The following is an 18,414-nucleotide window of genomic DNA, read 5'->3' as shown; positions in this document are numbered from 1 at the left end:
TGATAAGGGTGGACAAAAGAAAGGAAATCAGCAGAAGCTGTACTGAATTAAATAAAAAGGCTTTAGTTTAAGTAAACTAGAAGAGAAACAGCACTATACTGTTAACTTGAACTGAGTGCTGAAGTGTCTCCTGCATTTTATTAAAGCAAAAATCAGTTTTGTCCATAATCATCCACACATGTGAACATGCCACATTTTGTTCATATCCGAGTTTTTAGAAATGACTAGAGTCAAGCTCTTCTTAGCACAATGACGATCTGTCCCTTAATCAGTTATCAAACGTACCAAACTTATAATTATTTTATAACAATAAACTTCTATTAACCTTTTATACATAAAAACAGACTAATCTGCTTCAGATTATGGAATAAAGAAAACAATAAATCAGTAGGACTGGTCAGAAGGATCAGTAGGATTGAAACAGCAGAAAACTTGGGTGCCTGATAATATCTAATGATAAAGTGCACCTAGAAAAATCAACTGGGGTCAAAATAGCACACAGCAATATGGCATGAAATTGATCTTAAATGTTGACTTATTATGCCATGATATTGAATCAACTTTGTTGTCACTGTTACAATTTAGTACCATTCAACCATTAAATGTTCCAAAAACATATGGTCATTCTTGTTTGTTTGATTTTATGTACAAATTTTTGTATGAAAGCAACTGCCTAAGTAAACTGTCAAATCTGCACCCCTGATAGTCTGAACCCTCTCATGAATAGCTTAAAGTACACAAAAAAATAAATGTGTTACTGATATGCAAATTGTAATCCTTGACTTAAATATGAATCAACAAATATGGTACCTTTAAGCAATTGTGTATTAAAATATGCCGAACTGTGCATATCTGTAAATAGGTATATGACATATTCACAATTACAAAATCACTTATTCATAGAGTTTTACCTGGTGCTCCAAATTTTCTCTGTTTAAGCCTATTTATATTTATATGTTAGCCTAGCATTACCTCAGTTGTAATTCATATACAAGCTTACTCAAAACCTGTACTTACTTGGAATAATAAATGTATATAGTTTATTATGACCTATAAAAGTATATAGTCACACATTCTATAATCATTTATATATAGTCACACAACTATATTTTGACATAAATAGCTTACAGCTCATGTTATCTAAGATAAATGAGAATCTGTTCTCATTTCAGTTCATGTCAAACTGAAAGATGTCAACTATAATCTTAAGACTAATTACTGATCTGTAGGGCAAACAACCACAAAACAGCAGCAAAAATATGCTGTAATTTCCTGTGCTAATTTAGTCACAAAGCCTGCCTTCTGTCTTTTATGAAAAGCCTTTAAATGTGACTACAAATGAATGACTAAAGATTGCTTCTTTAGTTTTAGAAATGACCCAAGGCTAATGCAAGTGCAAAATAATAAAAGCTTATAATCCATTAGCACTGAAATGCAGAGGCCAGTGCAGCTAGCAAGCTAGCTAGCTAATGTAAAAGAGAGTTATTTCATGAGTGTAATTTTTTTTCTTTTTCTTAAAATTGCAGGATAATTATTATATTATCTCAGGAAAGCTATGATAATATCAACATTTTGAGATCTCAAACAACTTCTTATAATGGAAAAAGACAAGTAAATAACATTAATGTCAACTGTGGTTTACGTCAATTGTGACTGCTTATGCATGTGTCACCTTATTTAAAAGTGTAAATCCTAGTGTTAACCAATAATGTAACATTTCACCACCTCAACTAATCATGAAAGGAAATGGTCAGCTAGGCCAGAAGTGCTCTCTGTTATAGTGTTTTACTCACAGATATGCTAGTATTTATTTTTCAAATGTACTTGTTTACTCACTAGCTTATACATGCGTCTGAAATGACTGACTTTGCCATTTAAGTCTAACCATTTACTTTAAAGTATATTTAAATGTACATCAGTCTGTCTGTTTACATTTAAGTTAAAACATTTTAGCCTGCATTGCCTTCATTATAATGTACAATACAGGGCAGCTGTTTAGAACAGAAGAAAAAATGTTGGGTAAAATTAATGATTACTGTTTTTTTATCATAAAACCACACAAGCTAACACAATGACTTTGGCACTCTGCATTAGCAAATAGTTGTGTCAAAAAAATGTATTAGATCATTAGTGGTAAATAAATCAAGCTAAAACCACTGTACATTAATCTAAAAGAGAAAATAATGAACACTTATAAAACGTGAGATATGAGTAATGAACATTACACCTTAAGTAGTAAACTCACACCTGTGATGTCACCTCAAGAAAAACGTCATGACATCATAGGTGTGAATCAGTCACACTCAGGCACTTTTATTTGTGTCTTATAAGTGACGACGCCCCGTGGATGAGTGAACGGTGTTCAGAATGATACCATGCGTCTACCAGTCCCGATCCGGGTTAAATGTGATCCTGGTTAAGTCCTGTTCTGTGACTCTCCCCCAGCTCGTCTCACAGAACTACACATCCCATAATGCTCTCGCTTGTCTGTGACGACGCGAAAGTGGGAGGGGCGTGTGTGTTTTTTTTAACCTCCATATTTTATTTACTATTTATTTATTTCATTTTTAAGGCAGAAATGGAGGACGATGGCGTCTTATGTGTCATCAAGACCCCAAAGACGAATTTGTAACGTTACGCGAAATTAAATCTAACACGACGTGAGAAAAAAACAGCCTGAGCAGATCTGACACAATAGAGACAAATGAGGAGAACAATAGCCACGTTCAGTCGCCTGCTCAGTTTTCTTTCGTTTTGATCGTTTCTGGAAATTGTATTTTTGAAGTAGGGGCGAATACGAGTGGAAATATAGGAGTCGCTGTGAAAGCGGGGCATTTTTAGACTGTGGGGATGCGTTCAGTGCAGATGCGGTGTGAAAACCTTGGGCTGTGAGAGAGAGAGCACGTTGGGACTGGATAAGGAGAGGGAGCGAGAGAGAGAGAGGGGGGAGAGAGAGAGAGAGAGGGTCATAGAAAACACTGAATGGCACCGAAACGCACACATACACAGATAATTCATATAATCCATCCATTCAGCAACCGCTGTAACTCTGCATTTATCTCTTCTGAACCTCAAACCCCCCGCAAAGGGCGCGGGGGAGAGCGGGTCTGATGGCAAGTTTTTCCTGATGCTGCTCGTTTTTTGAAGATGCACATGTAACTAAACGCTGCCAAAGCAGAAGAACAGAACAGGAGCAGAAGAGAAGAGAGGAGAAGTGGGGGACGGAGAAAAAGGGAAAAATACACGGCATCGCACGGGCTGGAGAAGAGAAACGAGGAAGCAAAGAAAAAAGAAAAAGAAAGAAAGAAAGAAAAAAATATCCTTCTTGTTCCTGCCTCCATCCACAACAACATTATTTCTAATGCGAGGCCAGGGAGTATGCGACCCGGCGCTAACAGGTGAGTACCCGCAGCCCTGATCACAGCGCTTTATTATTCACGGGTTAGGCTTTCGCGTCTCCCCGCTGGCTGCAGCTCCCCCTCGGGCTGCGAAGCCCTCCAGCCGCCGCGCTCAGCTCCAGCAGCATTGTTTATAACGGCTGTGCTAAGACACGCTAAGCTAAGCTAGCAGTGTGAATGGCTGCGACTTGGCTTGAACCAAGCGATTGTGCGACTGGGCTCAAACAGTCCGCTGTCAGGGAGCTGGCGAGCGGGGCTGTGTTTATTTTAGACGTTCAGCCGGTAAATTGATTTAAATGTGTTACTGGCTCAGTAAACAGTATCCAGAACGTGATGCAGATGGAGCTAGCTAGGCTAGGCTAAGCTAGATGGTAACCCTGCTGTGTGCTGGGTTGGTTTGGGGTGTATGTATGTAGCTAAGCTAGCTAGCTTATGTAGCTAGCTCTGTGAGTGTGAGTGTGTGGTAGCCCTTTAGCTACCACGCTAGGCATGAATGTTAGCCACGTTTAGAGATGAGTTAATGTGCTAGGTTACATATCACAGCACACACTGTGTGTCCTATACTCATAATACTAATTTATCCCTAAGTATTTATTAGTACATGTGATGTGAGGGGCGTGTTCGAAATAAACGAAATAAAACAAGATGCTTAGTGGCTCAGCATTGTGTTAGGCTAGCAGGCTAGGCTAAACTGACTGAACCTCACTGAGATTAAGTCAAGATTTGGATATTATTACAAGCGTTAGCTAATTTCCCACAGTAATCTCTGAGTAGTAAATATGTGTGGTAGGTAGCCAGTGTAATAAATGCAGGCTTAGTGGAGGAAAATAATTGCTTAGAAAGCATGATTTGGAGGTTAAAACATTAGTAGTTAGCACTGGTGTTGACAGGCATTAACATCTCATGTCTCTTGCTTTGAAACTTCATTAAAGGAGGTTTACCTGACCTAGCTAATTTATATCAGATTAAACACAAAAATATATAGGTGAGTGGGTTTGCTGTGTCATAGGGGGTGATTAAGGTGTAGATAATTAAAGTGCAAAACATTACATTGTCTCATTTTCAGTCAGCATGCTTTCACATAGACTTTCTAACAAAACCACCCTGCCACATGTTTGGTTTTGTGTGAATGTGGCCTGTGTAGGATTTAGGCAGATGTTTAGGAGGAAGAAACCATATTATGTCTAGGGACAATTGATCACTTGATGGCTATGTAAACTTATTGCTTAAAGCAATTTGCAGCAAACTCAGGAAGATAAGATGCAGTCATAAAGCGAAAATGAAATTGGCTCTGCACCTACACTGAGAGAGATGTGGGTGTATGGGCTATATTCAGAACTGAGCAAATGTCTGTAAAGCTGTTTATCTGCACTGTTAAATAAATTAACAATCCATTGTGGTTGCTGAGTGTTTGAATATGTTTAACTAATTCCATCACTCTTCAGTAGTAGGGCCAGTATTTCCAGTTTCAGTTCAACAACTAGCTAGTTTATGTAATCATCAGTTCTTTAAAATAAATCGTTTAAGCTACTGATTTAAACAAGCAATTCATACAGTGACTGGACTTCAGAGAGATGTCAGCATCAGTTCAAACTACATTCATTCAAGATACAATGAGATTTATGAACATTTAGAATTAAAAACATGAATGAAACTTTAATGTCAAGCTAAATGCCAGGAAGAGTGAAATTTTGTTTGTTATAGTTTATAGTAGAGGTGTGCCGTTCCGTATCGTACACAAAATTATTACAAACATTTTTAAATATGGTGAACAATATTATACCCTGAAATATCGTGCCATATCACCCACCCCTAATTATCACATCAGGGTTCTCCTCATTTTTCACATCAGAAAAATTCACTCTGTTCTCGTTCCTCATTTCATATCTACTACTGTCCAGTATCATTTAGTTTTCTTTAATCCTGGATATATGGACATATTTGAAGTAAATTATTAGTATCATGACCTTCTGGATCATTGACTTCTGTTACAAATATGATAAAATTCTTGTATTTATTTAATATTTCAGTTTGGGGTGTGCCATATCATATTGTATGCAATAATACAATTTTTATTTTGATGCAGTAGTGTATTCTTGAAATAATCGTTTTGTCATATCGTTGAGAGTATCGTTATCGTGAAAATACCATGAAATATTGTGATATTATTTTAGGGCCATATTGCCCACCCCCAGATTTAGTAAGTTACGCTTTCTTATAAACCACAAATCTGCACAATCTGTGGGCAGGTATTTACAGAAAAGCGTTCGATTAGCTTGAAGAGATTAAATCACTCGCTTTGAGCAACACTACTGACAAACACATATCATGATGTAATTAAAAAAAAAAAAAAAAAAATATATATATATATATATATATATATATATATATATATATATATATATATATATATATATTTATACATATATATATAATGGTAATTTTTTTCCCACATTGTTATGCGATACATTTGTATTGTGTGTTGCTGTGGGTCGTGTTGTAATCAGTTATCAGTGTGGTTGCACTCTTTTTGAGCTGCATATAGTTTAAAATGTTTCTGTTCTGCTTCCTCATTTTATTTCCGGCTCAAAATTAGTTCATTTTTTTGTACTAGAGGTGATTATATCGTCTGATGTATCTAGTGTTTTTAGACAAGATATATAGAGATTAGGTTATTTAATCAGTGGTTATTATTGCCAGTTGTTGTCACTGCTTCACATGATATGGTGTAATCCAATTTTGAGAGCAGCACTTTTTGTGAAACAAAATATTATGGCAGAATGGAAACCCTGACAAAGTTTTAATACATACATTACAGTCCATACGGCCCATAAGCAATAACTAAACAGCTAAAAGAGGCTCGATTAAATCATTTTATTTGTGGTTTTACAGGAAACGGCTCATTCACTCACAGCTGAAGGTATACAGAGAGCTTGTTTCGATGACAACATAAAGACCACCAGTCTAATATGATGTTGGTTCTATAAAAAGCTCACTCTGAAAGTGGTTATCTGGTTTCTGGCATCAAGAATCTTGCACAGGGGAAACAGCATACATTAAGTTTGGACAGTAACTCGAAATTGTCACAATAACTATTATTGTGGATGATGTATTGTCTCAGACCATTTTATGCCACTGGTAAAATAATAATCTAATAGCATAACAATGCAATTACACACTGTGTATTATATTCAGTTTTATTATTTATAAATAAATAAATAAAACATGAATAAAAAAAATAACATTAAGCAAATACACTGTCCAATATTGAGGTAAGCAAGGTTTATTGAGGTCATGTCCATACATTGTACTGAGTTGATGACCAATCCTAACTTATGTCATTTTGTCAGTGTCAGTTATTTAGTTGTTTTAAAAATCTTTTTAGTATTCTCCACTGTGTTCATGCACTGTCCCCTTGACACAGATCCTGCTGAGCAACTCAAGAAGCTTGTACCAAAGAAAATAGAGAAATAGAGTCGTTCAAATGTTTAGTAAGTCATGATATTGATTTAAGGTCATATCACACAGCACTAGAGAATATGTACCTTACTGTCAGTGTGATGTAAAGAAGAATTCACATGGCTCAGTTCACATGGGCAATCTGACTAGGCTATGCAGCTTAATATACAGATATATTTATGAAAAGTATAAACAATATCCATATTACATTATTGCACCTGAGTGTGCTTTATTACCAAAAAAGAATGCACATGGGTGGTTTTTGGAGGGATGGCAATTAATAGAATGCAGTCTTGTGTAGCAAAAGATCAAAAAATCTAAAATAATGTTGCAAACAAGTCAACGACAACTCCAAAGTGCAGCATATTTAGTGCAGGTAAACTCCAAACAAAAAAAGTAAATACAGTAAATGGCAAAATATATTCACAAAAAGACTGATTTCAAGAACATTGCAATATTGGGCTTTATATGATATGGCACACATATCGTATCAAATCATATATATATATATCTAAGTTATCTGAAACATACAGAGATATGGGCTTTTAGTCATATCGTCCAGCACTGTCCTCTTGAAGGATTTGGTTAAAGGATTTGCGTCTATGTAATGGAATCTGGATTTTATGTTTTATTTTATTTATTTATTTATTTTACTGTACCTATACAATATTAACAACTGGCTGCAACACATCTCAAAGCATGACCAAACCATGAGTAAGAGTTGTACAGGTAATCTTGAATTGAATTGGAATGGATTAAAAGAGAACATCGTTTTCCGCTATGAGGTCCCTTTAAGGGCTGTGTGTGTGTTCATGACGTAAAGCCTAAACAGCAACAGCAGTAAAGGTAGCTTAGTAATGTCCTGGATTCCACGTTTTCATTACCAAGTGTACATCATAGTTATGATTCCATAGTCTCAAGGCTGATGTCCGAATGTAAATGTGACTTACATTGCAGATTAGAGTGAGTTTGGCAGCACGCCAAATGCCGCAGTCTGGGGAAATTTCTGCTGACGTCTGCAAAAAAAAATGTTGATTGCTGTTGTTTTGTGAAATGTTTGAGAGATTTGTTAAGACTCTCCCAACTGACAGACAAACCACACCGACCAATGAGAGAAACTCCCACTCTCCCACCAAAACTTGCACTGCTGTCTATAGATATGATTCATATTATTATCATTTTCCCTCATTTTCTGTCCTAATTTTTGTCTGTTAACTCAGCCCACTATGTTTAAGATTAAACCAACATTGAACCAGTCATTTAACCTAAATACAGCTCTGAAAAAAAGATCACTTAAAAATGAATTTTACCAAATTAAAATATTTTACCATTTTCAAATATAATCAATAGGAAAATGGATGATTACAAGGCATCTAACAAGCTGAACTGCTTGAATTTTTGCACCAGGAGTGGCATAAAGTTATCCAAAAGCAGTATGTAAGACTGGTGGAGGAGAACATGCCAAGATGCACTACAACAATGATTAAAAATCAGGGTTTACTCCACCAAATATTGATATCTGAACTTTATGAATATGAACTTTGAACTTTTTCTTTGCCTTATTTAAAGCTCTGCATCTTTTTAGATATTTCAGCCATTTCTCATTTTCTGCAAATAAATGCTCTAAATTATAATATTTTATTTGGAATTTAATATTAATGTTATCCGTAGTTTATAGAATAAAACCACAATGTTCATTTTACTCAAACATGTACTTATAAACAGCAAAATCAGAGAAACAGATTCAAAAACTGAAGTGGTCTCTTTAATTGTTTCCAGAACTGTATATACCGTAGCATAATTCTTACCAATCATCTGTAACACCTTTTTAACACCATGGCAACCACTTTACCACCTGTACCTTTTTGAATAATATGTGCAAATGAGACCCATTTCCAATTGGCAGTTCTATATTGTCCTCCGTTTGTGAAATAGGCTGCATCCCAGTTGTGTACTACACACGTTAACTTGGACCCGTCACAATAAGTGTTTTTGGTGGATGATGCATTGTTCCAGAAATTATTGCCATAAACAATATTATTGTAATTTTAGGACCACTAAATCTAATATTAATAAGGTCATGTCCATTTATTGTACAATAAGTTACTAATGGAATTATCTGTCACAATAATTATTTTACAATATTTATACAATAAATAACTGTTATTTAAATAACTGTTCATGATACACAGTATGAATCACCATATTGTCAGATGCAGACCAAATGCGTTAGTAGCTACAGATTCTGAAAAAATATTAATTAAGTGCTACAGTTATTTGAATACAGTGGTATTTATTCAAAATGTGTTGCACATTATCCAGTTAAAGATGAGTCATTACAGTCACTGTAATGAAATGTGTAGTTGATCAGTGTATTTTTAGCACTAATTAAATCTGCAGTAAACTATTTAAGATGCATATGCTTTATCACAGTAGGAAATTTATTACAATACATTAAAAGACTGATATAGTCCATTATATTGTTTATTTGCAAAAAGAGCTATGAACAGTGGTTTTATGCTATATGGCAAAGTGTTCTATGCTAAATGCAAGTTTTTCCGCTGCCATTACTGCCTAGTTTTTGTTATTTTGTTTTAGCTGTGATTGAGTAGCCCCTCCTTTTAATGCAGTGTGTTCATTGTAACTAAGCTCAAGCCGACCGAATCTGAGTATGTATTTTGTATCGTTATTCACGCATATTCTAAATCTGGTCATTTTTATTTATATGATTCAGTTTACTAGTTAATATTATTAATATGTATGCAGTTGGGATCCATTCATAGTCCAGGTCATGGACCGGTGTGGCTGCAGGTTTTTATTCCAGCCAAGTAGAAGCTCATGACATTTATCAGTTGATTAAAGACTGACTTACTGATTAAACATGTGGAATCAGTGTGCTGCTGATTGTTTAAAATTAAAACCTGCAGCCACACCAGCCAGATGTGGACACGTTTGATACCTGTAGTTTAGGCTGAAATACTCCTTAGGTCTTGCTTGATACAACCAGAGTAGGACTGTCATGATAGTGTTTTTTTAATAGACAGTATATTTACCCGGGGATTATTGCATTTAAATCTTTTTTACATATTCTGCACAAACAAAATTCTTTTTTTTATATACATTTCTGTATATGTTGCTTAAAGAATTAATTGTGGATGTTTTTGGCAGGTTTGCTGTACCTTTTTAATATTTATATAAAACAAATCCCTGTATTTTTTAATAGTGCCATATATATTGCTGAACAACAAAATATCACAAAGTGCAGCCCTAATATATTGTTGCTATCCAATGAAAAACAAGTATCTCCAAAACAGCAACTTTACAGGAGAGTGGAAATATCTTCTAAACTTTTAGTGGAAGTCATGGTAAAAAGAGTTTATTTAAGGTAAATTAGAAGTATTTCTATTGGTCTGTTCATCAAGAAATTTTGGCACAATATAAAGGAAATGGACAGTTTGTCTGTTCCAATTATGTAGGTAACTAAAAATCAACAAAAATAGAGATACTTGTTTTTCATTGGACAGCAATAATTTGTGCCAGAGTTGGGTTTTGTGGCATCACAAATGCTAAATGGCAAACAGATTGTTTTTGTGGTGTAGTGTCCATTCATAGAGTTAGGCCTGTGTAGTATGCTTTTAAAATTTTGGTTTCAACTACTATGCTATAAAAAGCTGTTTTCCATAATATGGCCCTTTGTAGATGATAGAGGCCCTCCTCTGTTTTTTGAAGATCAAACTGTGGAGTGTAGATAACATGGAAAACTAACTGTAAATGACTAACTTTAAATGACTAACTGTAGCGGACTAACTGTAGTTTACTAACTGTAGTTTACTAACTGTGGAGTAAATAATACTATTACATTGTTAATTTTTACTAGGACAGTGTATAACCATAATAAATGATAGTAAGCCAATAATAGAGCTTATTTACATAACTCTTTTCATTTATGTCAGTTATGTCTGTATCAACATAATCATTTGGCAGTTTGTTAACATACCGCACCTGTTTGTCTTGTTTCATAAAAAACAAGTTACAGGCCAGGTGAGGATCAGAGCCTCGCCCAAACCGATTCAGAGGAGACTCTGCTGCAGCAGGTCTCAGCCACCCTGCCCTTCTTAAAGGGAAAGTGAGAGGGCTCACTGTGGAAGAAGTTACATTGCAGAGAGCACTGTACAGAACCAGAGATCTGATATACGCTCTGCATTAGATATGCTGCAGGTAGAAGATATTAAAGGGAAACTCCACCCAGTTTACTAAATCCTTTGCATAAATTAGGAGTTTGTGTGAGGTTTGGTGTGGAATGGATCATTGCAGAGAAACTTAAGGTCATGTTATTGCTACATGGCTTTCAAAGATGAGTCTTCAAAGATTATTGCACTCTTTACACTACACAATTTAGCTGTCTTGTACTGGAAATCTTAAAGGAGAAATCCGATGTGAAATGGATTTGGGGTGTATTAAAACATGATAACTAGTACGAATGTTTGATGAAAAGCCCATCTCAATTCACCTCCAGCATTCTGAAATACAGCGTTTTTAACCAATGATCCCATCAGAGTTACAATGCTAGTAATAGGGGCATAGCATTGCCCATGCAAAGAAATGGCTATTTTTATACCTTTAACAAGCTCAAAATACCTCCACACTTCACTGGGAGAATTCAAATAAATACATTAAATACATTATTAGGCTAGTATTTTATTATTGTGTCACTGGCATAATGTATATAATATATATAATATAGATATATTTCAATTCATGTGCTGCATTTTATTCTGTTAAATTGGCAAAATTACATATTCATTAATCAAATTTAGCTTTTTGTAAGCACTGACAATATCCCTAATCTACTCAGAAATGCATAGCATTTTTCACAGTAACAAATTTATCATGATCCAATATTATATTTTTATATTGCCCAGCTTTACAGTAATATTGCTCATCTCAATTCTGTTTTTCTATTGTTAGCTCTTTGCAGTATGGTTGTGTTTTGATATGATATTTCTGCAGATACATATCTGGCTATATTGTGAATCTATTTTTACTGCTGGAGCCAAGTGTTCATGTATGGGCTTTGAGTTATAGTACCACCTCAGCAGTGTCTCCACACCTGTGTTTTATAGCTGAAATGAGGCCAGGCTGCAGATGTAGGCCATATCCCAACTCCAGCTGTAGGATATCAGGGCCTCTGTGAGCTCAGGGCTCGAACACTGTCCCTCAGTCACACAGCATTTCCCCTGAACGGCATCGCATCAGCTGTTGCGAGTGTGTTTTTGTGAGAGCAGACAGACCTGTTGCGTGTACTGTTGGACTTTATGACCGTGTGTTGGTGATCAGTTGTGTAGTGACTGGGTATGGAGACACTGCTGAGGTGGTACTGTAACTAAAATCCCATAGGAGACTGAAAAAGGACTGAATGTTATTGCGTAGTGTTGAGAACAACAGTCTGACGGCTCTGAAAGTTATGGACTTCTGTGCGCAAGTAACATTAGCTGATTTTTCTTTTTGATGTAGTACTTTTGTTACTGCATTTACTCAATAACTATTTATTTTTTGTTTTTAAATTCAAATACTTCAAATAGTTTATTTTATGTTGAATAGTTTTCAATGTTTACTTTATTGTCTAGTATTTGCTTAAGTATAAATAATAAATGCTCACACATACTGACAACATTACACAGTGACAGGTACCCCCACTCTCTGTGACACTGTCTCTCACACACACACACACACACACCCACACACCTCTCTAAACCTACATGAGCAGAATTGTATATTACAATAAAGTGCTGAGTGCAGCAGCAAAGGATTGTCTAATGAGACAATAAGTGTATTGAGACACAGTCACAAGATAAATAAAAGTGCAGTACAGAAGAATATGTTTAGGCTGTAACAGCCATGAGTATTTAAGTTGCTTGATTGTAACAAAGATTGTGACAGAAGTAAATGATTCAACATGTCCTGATACTAATAATGCACTCTATATATCCAGGATTTAAGTAAAATAATGGACATTGGGCAGATATATTCAGATATAGTCTATACTATATATTAGTATTTAATGGTAAATACAACGAACAGCAAAAATGTTGTATCATGATGACCCATGTGTACCTAAAATAATATCACAATATTACAGTGTATTTTTGTTAGAACTATGTTCAAAGATTTTGGCGATATTATTGCATGTGATATGTTATGGCGCATTCTAAGGAACTGCAACCGCAAAAAGGGCTGCAGGAGCAAATTGAAAATGTTGTTGATATTACAAGATTAATGAGCCTTAATGACAAGTGTTGCTTTTTTTTTCTATATAAAAATGCATACCTTCCACAATACAGCTCTGGAAAAAAATAAGAGAGCATTTTAAAAATTCCAAATTGAAAACTTCTAGAAAATCATCAAGAGGAATATGGATGATTACAAGCCATCAAACCAAGCTGAACTGCTTGAATTTTTACACCAGGAGTGGCATAAAGCTTTCCAAAAGCAGTGTGTAAGAACATGCCAAAATGCAAGGAAACCGTGATTAAAAAACAGGGTTATTCCACCTAATACTGATATTTAAATTCACTGCACTCAAAAGCTCTGCGTCTTTTTTTGTTAATTTGACTATTTCTTATTTTCTCCAAATAAATGCTCTAAATGACACTATTTTTATTTTGGAATTTAGAAGAAATGTTGTCTGTATTTTATAGAATAAAACAATCATGTCCATTTTACTCAAACATATACCTATAAATAGGAACAGAAACTGAAGCTTAAATGTCTGTTATTTTTTTCCAGAGCTGTATATGGGTATCTAGCCAACGTCTCTTTATTTACTTTATTTATTATTTTTTTTTGTGATAAAACCTTATATAGCTTAGCATCATCAGAACAGTGCACCATAAAAACTGCCTAGCAATTTCACAGCAAAAAAAAAGCAACAACTGAGCTTCCATTAACAACACAGCGTCCCTGATGGCAACCACCTGCACTTTTTTTAAGGACATGCACTTTTCTGATTCACCCCAACACCCCTCTCTCTTCCAGTGCACCCAGTTCATATTCTGCTGGTTCTTGTGTAAAATGACTGTGTAATGCACTGTGGTCAGACTGTGAGATACAGTATCAGCATGCAGGAATGTTTGGCCAAAAAAAAATGCCGTTTTGTAATCTAAAAATTGCGTTTTCTCAGATGAGCTGATTGCGTGTGTTTGTATGTTTCAGTTGAATGCAGAGGGGATGTCGGGCAGTAAGGCTCTGGGCGGGGCGAGGCGGCGGCGAACCCGCTGCCGACGCTGTCAGGCCTGCATGCGCACTGAGTGTGGAGAGTGCCACTTCTGCAAAGACATGAAGAAATTTGGGGGTCCGGGACGCATGAAACAGTCCTGCCTGCTACGGCAGTGCACAGCGGTGAGTCCACACATAAAACACACAAAACAATGAACTATAAAGCGGAATTATTTATCAGGAAGTCAGAAAAGAAAAGATAGCGCTAAATGTTCATTTACATTGGATAGATTAGGCCTGCGTGTCTTGAACAAATGGTGGAATTTAGCAGAAGGTAGGCTAACAACAAAATATATGGGTAATGTTTATGTTGGCTAGTTAAGTGCCTGGCAGTCAATGCTAGTTATAAACAAGAACAGTTAGCGCAACTTTTTTCCGTTTTTTTTTTTTTTGCTTTGGGCCCTCAAATACCTTGAAACGTCCCTGATAGTAACACTCACCTCAGTTTACATCACAACACCTACATTTAAAGCTTGTTATTAAAGGTCTCATTCTATCGTTTTTTTTTTTTTTTTATTCCTTTTAAAATGTCTAGTTGTGGTCTCAAGTATGAATAAATGCCATGTGAGCTGTTTTTTTGTTTGTTTGGTTTTTTTTGTGAGAAAAAAAGTGTTTCTATTCAGTTCTGCGTTAGATCACTGAATTCGAGGTCTCTGAAGAAAGACAGGTTTCGGCTCTTGCTCATTAATATATATTAGGCCTGTCACGATAACAAAATTTTCAGGACGATATATTAATAAACTAAAATAAAGTGGCACTTTAGAAAATGCTTTTCCTGCTTCTTCTGGGCTCCCAAAAGGAGCTTTAAGATAGTGTGCCACAAATATAGTATACCAGCATAATAATACTATTTCACCAGTTTACAGTTAAACTAACTTTATACTATTATAGTATAAAGGGGCTCTGGGGGTCTGAAAAAATGCACTAAATATTAAACAGAACCTTATTAAAAAAATAAAGTAACAACAAATTAATTAAAGTAACATTTACATTCATTATTTTTTAAAACTAAGGACACATGGGCACTTGCAGATTTCTTTTACTGATCATATATGTATATGCTGTAAAACGCACATTAGCTTAGTCCATATGATCGAAGACACAGATGACTCACATTGCTCTGGCTATAAATGTATTTTTAATGTAACTGTCAGACAAATTCTGAGCAAAAAAACACCAGCATGTTTAGCGTGTGGGGCGTTGATGGTTCTCCTTGTTCCTCGTTCAGTCCTGAAACATTCCTCAAACATTCTCTAAAGCTGTTAAGTTTTGAGAAAGTCCTATTAGCCACGAATAGCCTGCTCACTCTCCCTGCTGCATAATCTCTGCGTGCACTCAGTTCCTAACCTAACCGATGTCGCTGTCTCACAGATTCGTTGAGAGCCCAAAAGAGAGCAGCATGACTCGCTCTCTCATTTAAACAAATCCACGCGGAAACAAGTGGCTGTTATCGAGATCTGCAACATTAGCGATTAAAAAAAAAATTGTACGATAAGTTGATAACATGGTTATCACGACAGGCCTAATACTTATACATGCAAACATATCGCCACTGATTGGCTAACAGCACTGCAGCAGAAAACGCCTACCTGCCTTCCCTCCCACAGTCAAATGTACAGCTTTAAAACTCACTGGACAAAATGTTATTACAATACTTACGTTCACCATTATGAGAGAGTTATATTGTGTTTAGCTGAGTTTGGTTTTATTTATTTTATCTGTAAATAAAATCAAGTCACTCTGCAACTGCAGTTGATGATCATTTACACTGTTGCCAAAGCCACACCCACCAATTCATGTGATTGGTTGGTGTAGAAAAAAAAACTGTCTGTCACATCTGCTGCAATTAGAAGCTTTGATTTCTATCAGATCCTAATTGTTTCTGTTTGTTTGTGTTGTGTGTGGACAGCCTGTTCTTCCTCACACGGCGGTGTGTTTTGCGTGTGGTGAGGCGGGGAAGGAGGACACTGTGGAGTCTGAGGAGGAGAAGTTCAGTCTCTCTCTAATGGAGTGCACCATCTGCAACGAGATCATACACCCCAGCTGCCTTAAGGTGTGTGTTTGTGAAATGGATTCGACTTCAGGATGAGTTCTTATTATGAGAAATATCAGTGTGTAAAATATGTATTACGGTATAGAGATTACCATTCAATATATTGTAATATATTGCGAAACTGTAAGCAGGGCAGTGTAAATATATGTGTTATATTGCTGTCATTTAACTCAAATTATAGGAAAACTGTCATAGTGTAAATACCACACTTGTGGTATTTAGTCAGAGTTTTGTTCCCATTTTATCCAATTAGAACAATGGGATCTAACGACAGACTATTGCAGTTCTGTATTGTGATCAGATTTGAATCACAACACAGAATTAACCACTGTCTGTGTCTTATATTTAAAAATCAATTAATTATTAGAGTATTAATACATATTTTCTTGCACTCCTAGTGCAAACAGATATTTACTGTTTAGATTATGACCATGTGCTTACTTTTTAGATGAGTGCAGTGTAAACGCATGTCCACTGCTCAGATTATAGGGCTGTAAATTTGTGTACTGTTCACAATTTAACAGTGTAGACATGCAATTACTGTTCTTTTCCTTCAATTGTTTGTTTATTGATTTTTATTTGTTTTACAAGGAAAAACAAGAACAAAATACACACATATACCCATACATACATACAAGTATTACAAATACTAGTTTTATAATAATAGTAGTAATAATAATAATAATCATAATTATGATCGTATAGTTTACTGCTCTAATTGTAGTGGTGTAAACATGTTGACCTTCCAGATTATAGTGGCTTTAACATATTGTATGTTTACTGTTGAGATTCTCTAAGTGTAAACATGTGTCTCTTGTTTCAGTTACAACTATGAAGTATGTGTTTACTGTTTACGTTTCAGATTATATAAGTGTAAGTCACAATACGATTTTTTTTGTAGACGATATATTGTCACAGAAATTATTGCGATACACGATATTTTTGAAATTTTAAGTCTATTAAATGTCACTGACATAATGATAACAGAAAAGCAAAAAAAAAGCAATTATACACTTTTTAAAGACAGCAAAAATTGAATTAATTATTTATTATAATTGGTAAGGGAATATAAATGTATTTCTTTAGTCCACACTTTATGTTTATTATGGAGTCACAGTTATTGCATGAAGCATGACTGGCTAAAATAATGTTCACTGTTATATATGTGAATAAACATAAAAATAAACACAAAAGACGATACCCGATTATCAAAAAACGATTGAGGTCATGTTCATTTACTGTTCGACAAATCAATATTGCAATTATTGTGATAGGCCTAAGTGTAAGCCTGTTTGGATTCTAGAACAGCCCTGTAAATATTTGAATACTGTTCAGATTCTAAGCTTATAAACATGGATTTACTGTTACAGTAATAAGCATACAATACTCTTACGTTTGATTGCTGAACCTTTTTTCCATAATGAGGCTGTAAGAGGGCAGTGGGAGTTTGTTTACATGTGTTAATTGTTTTCTCATGTTATTAGTTTACATCTGTTTGTTCTTCATCACAGATGGGCAAGGCGGAGGGCATCATCAACGATGAAATACCGAACTGCTGGGAATGCCCTAAGTGCCATAAAGAAGGCAAGACTAGCAAGGTAAGACACAAAAAAACACACAACCATGCTTATCACCGCACTCTGGATTATTTTGGGTTCTTTGCAGTGCAAAAAAGGAAAATGCAAAGGATCTGGTCCCAGTTTCCCCAAATACTATTATGGATGTCATGATGAATTCTAACTTATTACCAGATATCATAGAAGATAAGATTCAATATATTCCAATACTGTAAGCAGGTCGATATAAATTAATTGTTATATTGTAATTGTTTAAATCAAATTATTTAAAACAAGCATAGTGTAAACAACACACTCATTTTTTATCAAATCTGATTTTGTCTTTTTTTTTTTTTTCAGAGCAGTTTGGATCTAAAAGCAGAGTTTTATACTGTCTAGTGAGCGAAGTTTAAGCAAAACACATCTTTTCATGTAAACTAATTATACACACACACATTCACACACACACACACACACCATTGATACTTTCTGGATACCCTGATAGAGGAGTTTTTAAGACCCTCACAGTCAATGAGTTGTCAGCCTAAAAAAAAGAAATGTAAGAAACCTTTGATTCAAAGGCTGTACATAGTAAATTCGACAAATGAAAAATAAAGAAATTAGAATGTCTCTGGTCTTATTTTCCTCAAAAGACTGTCAATATGGAGTCTAA

At 35.3% G+C, this 18,414-nt stretch overlaps 1 protein-coding gene across 3 annotated transcripts in view; it reads left to right on the top strand.

Moving 5' to 3' along the window:
- Positions 1-2,568: 2,568 nt before the first annotated feature.
- Positions 2,569-18,414, top strand: part of zgc:158376 (zf-CXXC and PHD_FXL19 domain-containing protein) — a 32,245-nt gene continuing 16,399 nt past the window's right edge. For all 3 annotated transcript variants that reach the window (XM_015607980.3, XM_007230768.4, XM_015607978.3), the window contains exons 1-4: positions 2,569-3,398; positions 14,070-14,255; positions 16,042-16,185; positions 17,697-17,783. In XM_015607980.3, the coding sequence (XP_015463466.2) occupies positions 14,085-14,255; positions 16,042-16,185; positions 17,697-17,783 (402 nt within the window). In that variant the 5' untranslated portion in view covers positions 2,569-3,398; positions 14,070-14,084. The remainder of the gene's footprint in view (positions 3,399-14,069; positions 14,256-16,041; positions 16,186-17,696; positions 17,784-18,414) is intronic.

This window comes from Astyanax mexicanus, chromosome 3 (assembly GCF_023375975.1).
Source record: "Astyanax mexicanus isolate ESR-SI-001 chromosome 3, AstMex3_surface, whole genome shotgun sequence".
Lineage (NCBI taxonomy): Eukaryota > Metazoa > Chordata > Actinopteri > Characiformes > Acestrorhamphidae > Astyanax > Astyanax mexicanus.
This window is presented reverse-complemented; position numbering and strand designations above follow the sequence as displayed.